Source organism: Protomyctophum bolini (assembly GCF_963924005.1).
Source record: "Protomyctophum bolini genome assembly, chromosome: 22".
NCBI classification, from domain to species: domain Eukaryota; kingdom Metazoa; phylum Chordata; class Actinopteri; order Myctophiformes; family Myctophidae; genus Protomyctophum; species Protomyctophum bolini.
Window position 1 is genome coordinate 13,975,104 of NC_137883.1, and position 13,490 is coordinate 13,988,593.

General features: G+C 43.6%; 1 protein-coding gene across 1 annotated transcript in view; it reads right to left on the reverse strand.

Annotated features, from left to right (window-relative positions):
• pitpnm2 (phosphatidylinositol transfer protein, membrane-associated 2) overlaps nucleotides 1-13,490 on the reverse strand; it is a 60,697-nt gene that overhangs the window by 44,639 nt on the left and 2,568 nt on the right. The window contains exons 3-4 of the mRNA XM_080755750.1: nucleotides 6,175-6,287; nucleotides 3,817-4,063 (exon numbers count right to left, since the gene is read on the reverse strand). Coding sequence (XP_080611876.1) covers nucleotides 3,817-3,894 — 78 coding nt within the window. The 5' untranslated portion in view covers nucleotides 3,895-4,063; nucleotides 6,175-6,287. The remainder of the gene's footprint in view (nucleotides 1-3,816; nucleotides 4,064-6,174; nucleotides 6,288-13,490) is intronic.

Here is a 13,490-nt window from a genome sequence, read left to right on the forward strand (position 1 = left end):
ACCTGTCTACAAGGGCATGGCTGGCAACCACCTGGAAGCGGGAATGGGAGTCGGCTGAGCCCACAAGCCTGCACCACTACATCCAAGACCCGGGAGACGGAGTCGAAGGAGAACACCTACCACGCCGGCACTGGACCCTGCTAAACCGCCTCCGTACCGGGGTCGGACGCTTCAAATCGTCCATGAAGGAGTGGGGCCTGGCAGCGCAGCATGCGAGTGTGGCGAGCCTGAGCAGACTGCCGACCACATAATTACCACCTGTCCTCTGTACAGACCTCCTTCAGAGGCTGGCCTCTTCCAAGTGGGACCAGAGAAAATGGCGTGGCTTTCTGACACTGAGCTGGACATATGACGACGATACACGAAAGAAGGGTAGGCATAGGCAAAAATATATATATTATATAATAATCCCAAGTATAGCCAATCACATTCTGAGCTGGGTGCAAAGCATGACGTTCAGGATGATGACGATTGGCTACTTTGGATGTCTGTAAACATCCGCCTGTCAATCTCTTTGTACCAACACAAACGGACACTGTTTTTGAAGACGGAAATGGACTAGTATCAAACCATGGAAACATTTTATGTAAATGGTTTTAGAAACATGACGAGGCGCTTAGCGCTCGGCTGAACAGCTCCTTCAACCTCACTAGCCATGATGCTCAAAATTAACCGTTGGAAATCGCAGCAAAAATTTGTCGAAAGCCAAATCATTCGCAGTGTTGAGGAAAATGGATTTTATACCATTCTTGTGGATGAAGCACGTTTCTATAAACAGGAGCAAATGACAGTGTGCGTGAGTTACGCAGAGGGGCTGCCCAGGAATAAAAGAGCGACTTCTCGGATTTGTTCTGAAGTGCAAGATGCAAATTAAATGTATAGTCATGTTAAACACATTCATGGAGGATGTACAGTTTACCATTGTCGCACAGTGTTATGACGGGGCAGCTGTAATGTCTGTTAATGGTGTTCAGAAAAAACTGCAAGGATCACCCATCTGCTATCTCACTGTTTCCCAAACAATGGGTCGGGACCAATTTGTGGGTCGCAGACACATTTTTATGGGTCCTACATTTTGGTTGAATTATTATTTAAAAACATAACCCAAACATTTTTCATGAATTTCATGAAGAAATCAAAGAAAACATTCCATAAATTAGAAAGAAGTACCTGTAGTGAATATAGCCGATCCACAAGCTCACAACGTGGCGCGAAGCGAGCTTGTAGATCTGCTATTTTTGGCTTAGTTTGGGTACTGGAAGACAGACAAAATTCACTTTTGGGTTAAGGGCTAATAAGTTTGGGAATCAGTGACCACTGTGCTATCTACATGCATTGCATGGCCCACACATTAAACCTGGTTTTGGTGGATGCCTGTGAAGTCAATTGCACAGCAACGGGATTTTTGAGAGTCTGTAAACCTTCTTTACACAACCAGGCACACACCACGCGTACCACAGACGTACAGAAATCTTCTTTACACAACCAGGCACACACCACGCGTACCACAGACGTACAGCACTGAGCCACACGAGATGGGCTGAAGATTTTGATGAAACGATGATGAGAACCTTTGAAAACATGAGGACCAACAGTAAAAGAAAAAAGCGATGACATCTGGAGCGAAATAAAAATAATTCTGCCAGTCAGTTGGCGTTTCTATGGAGACCGAGAGCGAGGACCCAGACGAGTAGGATCAGAGGAGACCTGCCCTGTTGAACAGCCAGCTGCTCGTTACCGTATGGTCGTCACGAGCACCCTTGGCCAGAGAGTGGAAAGCACCTCAGCAACTACCCAAACCATGAAAGGAAAATGGGACAGTCAGCTATTCTATCCTGTTTTGGACACACTTCTGGGCGAGTGTCGAGACAGATTCCCCACCCAGTCATTGGCCATGTCTAAAAGTGTCAATGCTGTGTTCAAATGTGATTACAAACTGCAAACTGACTCAACATCAACCCTAAACTCGCACTGACTGAAATGACAATGGTGTCGACACAGATCCACTGAAGAATGGAACTTGTGTCTGGACATTATCCAAATTACGGAAAACTTTTTTGTTTGGCAGAAGAGATCATTGATGCCTATGATGCCAAGACGAAATGTTGCATATTGCTGCATTAAGGTAAGACAATGGTTAATGATTCATTTGAACACTTAATTTGCACTAAATATTAAATGAGTGGGGCCCCTAGTGGGTGTGTGTAATGTATAAATTCAGAACCATGGACAGCACTGTTTGCAGTGTGCATGTGTGTGTGTGTGTGTGGCTTTAAGCAACTAGTCGACTATTCAACTAGTAAAAATCACTAAAATTGAAAGCCCTAGTGTGTGTGTGTGTGCGTGCGTGCGAGTGTGCGTCTGTGTGAGAGAGAACAAATGAAACCCAACACACCCAGAAGACATATGGTAGCAGCAGGTGTTGACCTCTTGACCCTGTCCTGTCCTACCATGACCACTTGAACCCCCAGTGTTAGGTCGTTGACCGGGGTTCCCCTGGGCTCTATAATAGGCCCCTGTCTTTTTTCAGGCTCTTCACTAAATCTTTTCGCTGTCATAAAAAACATCAATCAATCAGTCAATCAATTAGTTCTTTTCACAGAACTATTAGAAATCAATACATCAAGTCACAGTACCAGATCTCAGGATAAGGTTATGCTGATGGTGCCTATAGCAGTGTTTCCTGCAGGAAAAAGCTTTGGCATGGTGCTGGGCGTGGGGGAGCTTATGGCGCGCGGCCTTGGGCCGCGCGTCGAAAATTTTGATTAATTAATTAATAGGATTAATAAATTAAGATTAATTCGTATTATTGCTCTTGTATTGCGATTGGAGACACTGGGGGGACACTGGGGGACACTGGGCAGGCACTGGGGAGGCACTGGGAAGGCACGGGGAGACACTGGTCAGGCACTGGGAGACACTGGGGAGGCACTGGGGAGGCACTCAGGGGCACACTGGGGAGACACTGAGGAGACACTGGGGAGGCACTGAGGGGACACTGGGGAGGCACTGGGGGGACACTGGGGAGGCACTGGGGAGGCACTGGGAGGCACTGAGGGGACACTGGGGAGGCACTGGACATTTCATATCACACACACCATGATTCACTAGCCCCCTTTTTTTTTTTTGTTATATGATAGCTTGGCATGGCGCAAATAATTCCAGGCATGGCGCAGCGCCATGCCAAGAACATTGTGCAGGAAACCCTGTATAGCTATAGTAGCCAGGGGCGGCAGTGGCTCAGGGGTAGAGTGGCCGGCAGAGCCTTGCATGGTTTCCTCTGCCATCGGTGTGTGAATGTGTGTGTGAATGTAATGCACAATCTGTGTAAAGCGCTTTGAATAGAATATCTATATAACTGCACCATTTACCGTTTAATAAGCTGGGAGATACAGCCTTTGGGTGTGTATGCTCCAACATATTTGTATGGAACAAATATCAAGAAAAGTTGAAGCTAGATTATTTTGCAATTTAAAAAAAAAGCTGTTTAGCTGACCTTATATTGGAAGAAGGCCTATGCACCTGCTTAATTTTTGGTTTCAATGTTTTTTGAAACTTTTTTCTACAGGTGCCTTGAAGCGCCAGCCTGTCAACAATCACCCGGAGCAGTAGTCGCAATGTAGTGGCGGCCTTTTCATGATTGGCTTGCCAGCCTGTCAGTCAAGGTGGCTGTGCCTTTGTATTGAGCCGCTGAACCAAAAACAGTCCTTTTCATGTTTAGCTGGCCTCTAAGTCATGTACACATGGTGCCATTGAAAAATGGATTTCCCTGAAATAAAGGTTTCAATCAATCAATCAATGAATCAATCAACTTACTTGGATCATGTAGAGCTGAGCAATCCGATACTCGTCCACACTCATCGGCATGGGGATGTGGTACTCCTTGATTAACATGGTTGTGCTTGATGGGGTAGGTTGTGTGTGTGTGTGTGTGTGTGTGTGTGTGTGTGTGTGTGTGTGTGTGTGTGTGTGTGTGTGTGGTTACAGTGCGGGCACTCTTGCTCGTGGAGGTGCACTACCCAAGCACCATGTGCAAACAGCCTGACGTCATTGTCACTCGGGCCTGTCAAGAGGAGTAAAGAAGAAATAAATGATAATATGAATTCAGGTTACGTAAAAATGGAAAATCTATACAAATACAATATAAACAGTACACTGCCATACTCTGTTTCCACTGGAAAGTCCCCACACCACACTGGCTACTTGTGCCGTTGTTTCTATAATTAAAGGACCAGGGCAAAGCATCTTGGATAAAGGCGCTATATAAATGCACCATTTACCATTTACCAGACTAACAAGATCCTGACTAAGACTTGAGTGATCGACACACATACAGTAGGTCTGTCACAAGAAATATTACATAATCGCCTAATCGCAATTATTTGAGATAATCACAATTATTTGACTGTATGGTCGTCACAAGCATCCTTGGCCAGAGAGAGCACCAAGTTTCAACGTCATAATCGTTGAAAGCATTGTCATACATTTCCAAACATAAAAATAAATAATACAAAAAGCTTGTAGGTCGAATTTCGTATATATATATTTTTAAATTATGTCATTCATTTGATTTATTTGTACAGTATATTTGTCAAATCTGCCCTGTGGACTTTTTGTTTACGAATCCTGAAAGCCAGAGATAAATTATATTGTATTCATAATCTGTTCCAATGTTCAATGCCAAGAACACGATGAAATTGTGCGACGATTAATCGTCAAGCTAAATGTCACGATGGTGAAGCCAGGAGACTGCCTTGCTTGGATATATTTTCCTCGTTCGTCTGCAGTCTATACCTCCCGGGAAACCTAGCAGTGTCTTCTTTTTGTTTATGTTTCTCTGCCACTCCTGACTTCCTCATGCAATACCTCATCTCTCTCGCACTGTTGATTTTGACAGCACGTTTTTATGTAGTAGTCTTTTGAATACAATTTCATTAAGTTTTAGTCATATTTTAATAATCTGAAATGTTTTACTGTTGGTAGTTGTACTAGTCAACTAAATGTCATAAGATTTAAGTTGACTGTTTGAATGCATTCTGGCAGGTAATTCTCCAATCTGTTAATAAATTCTTCAATCAATCAAGCCTTGATGGTGTCGTAATTTTTTGTGCAGATACAGGCTTTGAGAAAAGAATATTCAAAGAGCCTATCAATGATCTGCAGCTACTCGGTGAAGGCATGAACCCTACTAGATGAAATACATCCAACAACGGCAGGGGGAAGGCTAAATGCCAGATTTTACACTTGGTTGCATTTTGCAAATTTCACAACAAGTCGCAGCACGTGGTTCTGCTATTTTCAGAGTGCAACACCCGAGCGCAACAAAATGACTTGTCTTTTAGTTCTACTGAATCTCTTCTCCATTAGTCCCACCCTAACATTTTAGTCTACTTTTTATTTGTTGACGAAATTGTCAGTATATTTAGTCTTAGTTTTAGTCATCTAAGGTTTGTTTTTATTTTGTTTTCATCAGCAAAAAAAGGACAGAACATTTCTCCTTGGCCTTCTGACCTTCTCCATACAGCACTTCTCCATCTGTGCTATCGGGCGAGCAAGTGCATCTGTTCTTACTGCTCTTATTTGCTGCCGTTTGCTAAATGTCACCTCTGCTCTTAGCCTAGCCTCTACTACTCTCATTCTGTAACGTCATGCTGTGGCTCATCATCAGCTTTATACTGTACCTCTGGAAGTACTACAGCAGCAGAGCAGGGTTTCTCAAGGTGGGTGCCATGGCACCCTAGGGTGCCATGACGCAATGTAATTCAAGGGTGCCGTGGATGAAACAATTTATAGGGGTGACCCGAGCCAAAAATGTTAGTGGTTTCCTTGTCTCTACAGCTCTTTAGCAAACAGAAAATACATTTTCAGGTCAGGATAGCAATTTCATCCATTCAGGAGAGAGAACTCACACAAGATAAAAGGACAAACAAGTGAAATTGGAAGTGACGAAAGAAACAAATGAACACACAACTAGAACCGGAACACAAGCTGATAAACGGTCTCTGTGGTGTTCTCTCTCCTAGGTTGGATGGAAAGAGCAATAACATTAAGCTTTAACTTTTAAACAATTTGTCTTCAAACCTGAAAAACAATATCAGAGCACCTAAACAAACACCAACTAGTCCACTGTTTTGTCTGCCAACATTCTTCTTAATTTACATAGCATTTACTTACTAGTAAGCTACTTCTCATGTGTGTCCTGGTGCGTCGCGGCTCAACATCCCTGCTCCAGATCTTTTACAAGGTAATCCAGTGACCCAGTGACTTTCCCATAATGCTCAGCCAACCTAAATCCCAACAGAGAGACAGAGAGACAGAGAGAGAATCAGAGAGAGAGAGAGAGAGAGAGAGAGAGAGAGAAAGAGAGAGAGAGAGAGAGACACACAGAGAATCAGAGAGAGACAGTCCTTTGTCTATATAGCCGTGCGATAAGCAGGTCCCTTCATTTGGTCGTGTGCAGGAACTATGCAGAGTGTGCCGGGCGGTCAGAAAGTAACAGAGGCTGTTCCTGAGAGACTTGTACACGGTGTGTGCACGGTGTGTGTGCACGGTGTGTGTGCACTGATCCACGGCCACGCCTCTGCCAGCACGTGCACCTCTAGAGACCTACGATCAGTGGTGTAATGTCACCAATACATTTACTCAAGTACTGTGCTATTCTTTACTTTACTGGAGTACGTCCAATTTGCAGTACTTTTACTTGTACTCCACTATACCTCTCAGAGACATATATTGTACTTTTACAATTATTTGATCCTTTATTACTATTTAGTTAAGATTTTGTTTTAGGTTATTACAAAACATAATTGTCATTTCAGTTCCTATTTAAACTATACATAAAAAAGAGAGCACGTTAAAAGTCTAATTTTCTAGTTTGTTGTCCAGGCGGGTTCAGTTAAAAAACTACAGCAGGGAAAAAACATGCCTGCCAGGCTGCATCAGTACACCGAAATGTCAGCAACGCAGCTGCAGCTACTGTAATACAATTCATAATGGGTGTGTTAGATTTTAGGTGCATTTCACAACACTGTCAACTACCGTCTACGCTTGGTACAGTCACACTCAATCTAGCACAACCTGCCAGACACACTGTGGTGTTTAACATGGAAACACTGGAAAACAAACTACTGAATCAGCCTATAGTTTCATGCCTCTTGAACTACCTATTTGTCAAAGATGTTTGATCTGCAACAGCCTGTTGATCTGCAATCAGGCTGCTCCTCAAAAATGAGGAGCAGCCGATAGACGAGTTGAGGAGTCAGTCACATGACCTCACTGGTTTAATCTTGGTTGGATTAGCCAGATAGTATATACTGTATAGGCTATATCCCTTGGGAATACTGTCATCTAAGTAAAGGGTTTAAGCGGCACCATGCTGCTAGCTAAGCTTACAAATAAAACCACGTGTCTCTTCTTTATCAACAACATATTCCGTCTGTTCTGTGCTTTAATCTAAGATCTGACAACCTACATTGCATAAGCACGCTATATTATGACCACTTGACATGCCGTAAACCATAAACCCATAAACAAAAGCCTGATAAAGTAAATACATACAGAAATAAAAAGCCCTATTAAGCCAAAACACAGTCAGACAGTATGGATCCATGCATGGACATTCAGGACAGCCATGCATTTCTCTTTCATCAGCTCTCAACAAGCTGCGGTGAATCAGCACATCAAAGGCATTGCTGTGCCTGTGTGTGCGTGTGTGCATGCGCCACAACTCGGACCAGCGATATTGCATGACTTAACAGTTTATCATCCACCTTCAGGGCCATGCTAATTGAACCTGTCTGTCTGTCTGTCTGTCTGTCTGTCTGTCTCACAGGTAATCAATCAAGAGAGGACAAGAAAACAAACATCGTAATTAAAATTGTACCAGAGTGAGTCAAATTGTACACAAGTATAAATGTGTATATACATGTACATATGTATAAATGTGTATATATAAATGTACATTCCTAAATGTACATATGTATAAATGTGAGCACTATGTACACTGCACATAATATTATGCACAATATATGATACTATGTACACGTTATTCACTGTGTGTGTGTGTGTGTGTGTGTGTGTGTGTGTGTGTGTGTGTGCGTGTGTGTGTGTGTGTGTGTGTGTGTATTGCATTTCCAGTTTTCCACTGTACATATTGTGTTGCATACCCAGCAGCAGCACACACAGGTTATGGTTCAGTCACCACTAATGAGCAGAACACTACTAGCCCCAGTACTTCACTGGGTCTGCAAGTTTTCCTGTCGAGGACCCCCAAAATAATTTGTGCCAGGGACCTGCCCAGAAGAGAAGATATGCGTGAACAAATAAAAGATTATTCTTAAATCTTCCAAACATGTTAGCTTTTTTTTTTTTTAAGTACAGCATCTATTGAATGTGAAGTGGGAGGTGACAAACTTACGTATAGAGGCTATGCGCGTGACATAATTGTACCCGGAAGTTATGTTGCATTCACACGGGCAGATTAAACAATGCAGTCTACCATTCATTGTCTATAGAGCGCCGCAGGCCCGCCCCCTTTCAGAAAAGCGAGTGGCCCAGGAAATGAAACCCCAATGCATTCTTCCATCGGCACTTCTAATATAATTTATTTAAAGACGGTTACGCCGCGGATTATTATTATTACAACACACAGTATGGTAGCCCCCTAGTATCTATTGAGCATACAACACACAGTATGGCAGCCCCCTAGTATCTATTGAGCCTACAACACACAGTATGGCAGCCCCCTAGTATCTATTGAGCCAACAACACACAGTATGGCAGCCCCCTAGTATCTATTGAGCCTACAACACACAGTATGGCAGCCCCCTAGTATCTATTGAGCCTACAACACACAGTATGGTAGCCCCCTAGTATCTATTGAGCCTACAACACACAGTATGGCAGCCCCCTAGTATCTATTGAGCCTACAACACACAGTACGACAGCCCCCTAGTATCTATTGAGCATACAACACACAGTACGGCAGCCCCCTAGTATCTATTGAGCATACAACACACAGTATGGTAGCCCCCTAGTATCTATTGAGCATACAACACACAGTACGGCAGCCCCCTAGTATCTATTGAGCATACAACACACAGTATGGCAGCCCCCTAGTATCTATTGAGCCTACAACACACAGTACGGCAGCCCCCTAGTATCTATTGAGCCTACAACACACAATATGGTAGCCCCCTAGTATCCAGGTGTAGATCCTGTGATCCTCTGTGGCCAGATGTAAGTTCCTGAGGACTAGTAGGACTATAGTAAATAATAAAGAAATCACTAACATTTTGTAAAAAAAAAAAAAACAAGATCCTTGGCAGGCCTCCAGACATTTCTTTTCTTACCATGGCAGGTTATAACACTGATCACAGTACTACAATATTCTTCAGATCTTAAGCATACTGGTACTGCATGATGAATGCAGTCTACCACACACCAGAGCAACACACACGTTCATAATGCCAACAGGCAAAGTACTACAATATGTTGTACATCCAAGTACTATGATATACACTCTCATCATATACTGTGCCTCCTCATACAGTACAAATATAGGCTGTTGATCGGACGTTGTACTTTATTCTGTACATTTATTCAGTCCAGAGAAAACAGGAGGTATGGTCTATGCTGCTCTCACATGTATATCTATATGATAGGATATTACATATAAAACTAAAACTGTATATTCTCAAGAGTTAATGGAGGACGAACGAACGGACGGCGACGAATCGTGCCGCACATGACAACCGGCCAACCACCATTAACCCATGAAGAACCACATGACAACCGGCCAACCACCATTAACCCATGAAGAACCACATGACAACCGGCCAACCACCATTAACCCATGAAGAACCACATGACAACCGGCCAACCACCATTAACCCATGAAGAACCACATGACAACCGGCCAACCACCATTAACCCATGAAGAACCACATGACAACCGGCCAACCACCATTAACCCATGAAGAACCACATGACAACCGGCCAACCACCATTAACCCATGAAGAACCACATGACAACCGGCCAACCACCATTAACCCATGAAGAACCACATGACAACCGGCCAACCACCATTAACCCATGAAGAACCACATGACAACCGGCCAACCACCATTAACCCATGAAGAACCACATGACAACCGGCCAACCACCATTAACCCATGAAGAACCACATGACAACCGGCCAACCACCATTAACCCATGAAGAACCACATGACAACCGGCCAACCACCATTAACCCATGAAGAACCACATGACAACCGGCCAACCACCATTAACCCATGAAGAACCACATGACAACCGGCCAAACCCACCACCATTAACCCATGAAGAACTGAGGCCCATTGATTCTAAGGGCTGTATTTTGCGTGTCTTAAGTACCAGGTCTTATTACCTAACTTGAGTAAACTAAAGACCTGGAGGCGTGATCAATGCCATTTGGCTATTCTGAGTGGCCAAAGAGCATTGATCACGCCTCCAGGTCTTTAGTTTACTCAAGTTAGGTAATAAGACCTCGTACTTAAGACATGCAAAATACAGCCCTAAAAATGTGTCTTCTAAATCCGAAACAGTTTTCTGAAGAAATGTATGATGCAAGATCTGACCCCCAAAATCTGACACACACACACACACACACACACACACACACACACACACACACACACACACACACACACACACACACACACACACACACACACACACACACACACACACACACACACACACACACACACACACACACACACACACACACACACACACACACACACACACACACACACACACACACACACACACACACACACACACACACACACACACACACACACACCTGGTTGAAATATGGTCATTGTGACGCTCTATATTAACTGCTTATGCTGGGGAGTCGGGACTCCATGGTATTTTGTTCCAGAGCAAAGTTTTGAGTTAAAAATGTTTGCTTAAATATATATATATATAGTCAACAATTTGCACACATTTTCATGTTTTATTTTAAAGAAATAGCTATGAGCTTGCTATTTTGGAAAAGCCAAAATGTAAAAATTCTGTTAAAGTGGCTAACATCTAAAGTGACACGTGTGATTTCCCGGTGTTAGTTCAAAACATGTTGCACACCACGGTTGGCTCGCTCCATCAGACAGACAGCAAACGGAGAGTCCCCCACCCAATCCTTGTGGGATTGGTGCGTGCCGCAAACATCATTAGTGGTGAACTTATCGATTACAGCATCGCAAGCGCCCCAAAAGCATTTGTCGTGACAAATACCAAATAATTATGTTCAGTATTTGCCTGCACACCACAAAGCAGTAAAAGCAAGCAGCACATTGCGTCCTGTATGTGTATGTAATCCCACCCACCCCACCTCTATACTGTGTAACAGAGTCTACTCTGTATATATCCTCGAAAGCGCAATAATTATGGTTGCTTCTTTCTCAAACACATCTCTCCTCCATTTACGGTTTTAAGCCGCTCTGAGTGCAAGTCAAACACCTTACTGTAACAGCCAGGCATCCTTTCCTCCATGTCGCTCCCATCATCTCATCCACCTGTATTTTTAGCCACTTAAAAACCCTGTACACTTTTGTTGTATAACAGCAAAATAGCATAGAATTGTTTCAGTTTTTATAGATTGTCAGTTTTCACAGGAACATTTGCATCGTTTTGGTTTTCTGCTGGATGTTTGTCCATATGTTTGCCTGTTATGTCATGCTCAGAACAGGGATGCCGCTATAGGGTTCATGTGGTTAAACCGGCGCAGACACGGGCGAGAAGAGAGCGAGAGGCACACATGCTGCAGCACTGTACATTCCCATGCTAAAGACAGCATTAACAAACGTAACAAAAGGCAAGAATTATTTACCTTAACAGTAGGAAATAACACCTAAACCCAGCTAGACCAAGCTGTTCCGCCGAGTTTGAGGCTGCCATTCATTCCGCATCTTGATCGGAAGTACAAAAACGACGTGTAGCAGTTTGGGGCGTTCTATTAGTAGTAGCCACGTTGCTACTGCCCAGGGTGCTCTCTCTGCTGTGAAAGCTGCCGTCTGTCAGAGGCTGTCTGCAGATCTCACTCAAACAACCAACCGGTCAGGGATGAAAAACGCAGATGTTTTAAATCCCCACCAGAGGAGCAGGTATCAGGTCTCTCCCTCTCTCTCTTCCCCTCTGCCTCATCCACCCACCGCTCAGTTTTGCTCCCTTCTCTCTCTCTCTCTCTCCTCTCCCCGTCACTGCCCTCCTCAGGACCGGGTAAGCTCTAGTTACCATGGAGACGCATGAGGCTGCCGCCCGATTGGTGGCTTTTGTTGTGATGCAGGAAGTCCGACGGGCACGGCCTACTCGTTAATAAATGCAACTACACTCCGTAATGATTCCATCTCCGTCTCCTCGCTCAAACCCTGCTCTGTACATGCCGATTCCCCCCCCCCCCCCCATCCATTTAATTCCTTTTCTCCACCAAGGCCATATAGTGACCGAGAATGGTTACAAGATTTAAGATTATTTTATATATATATATATATATATATATATATATATATATATATGCCATGAGTGCATATATGAGTGCCTAGGGTAGGAAAACAATAAAACCAATTAAAAAAACATGTATATTTAAAAATCAATATAAAAGCAAATCAAGTGTATTAGAAATGTGTATATGACCAACAGACACAGACACACTATTAATCTCACTATACATAAACAGACCAGGTCCACCAGCGTCTCTAGATAATATCAAGCATCATTCAATGAGCTTGATCAGAAGATTGGTCATCGGTCGATACGATCCGATAACGTCACTACTTAAAGCTAATTTAAAAGTCCATAGACTTGACTGTCACATGGTGTTACAAGGTGGGGCCTGATTTTTTTTAACATTTTTTGGGGGGGGGGGGGGGCATGAATAGGACAAACATTAAAAGTCCATAGAGTTTGCTGCGACATGACTGAAAGCCAGACGTTGGAACCCTAACATTTTAAACATACGGGATTACTGCATGTTTTTGGTGACATGCAGTAATCCTGGTCTCTATACTGCCTCCCCCTGGCCAGCTAGGGCACCTGATGGGAGGGAAAAGGAACTGGTTGGATAACGTGTTCCTTCCACGCAAGTGAAAAGAAGTGGCAGAATCTCTCTCTCTCTCTCTCTCAGGCAACAGTGCAACACTATCTCTCTCTCTGTTTCTAGCACAACAGCGCCACTTTTGCCCCTACTGGTCTGGTACTCTAAACATTGTGACATAGTCACATAGGTTAAGACATAGGGACATTGCTGTTCCTTGGAGTGGTTGCACCACTCAATAAAAATGTAAATTATACAGAATATAAAACGGTAGATGGTGCATTTATATAGCACTTTTATCCAAAGCAAAGAATGAGCATTACATTCACCCATCCACACGCCGTTGGTGGAGGAAACCATCCAAGGCACCAACCTGTACATCATCAGGAGCAATTAGGGGTTCAGCGTCTT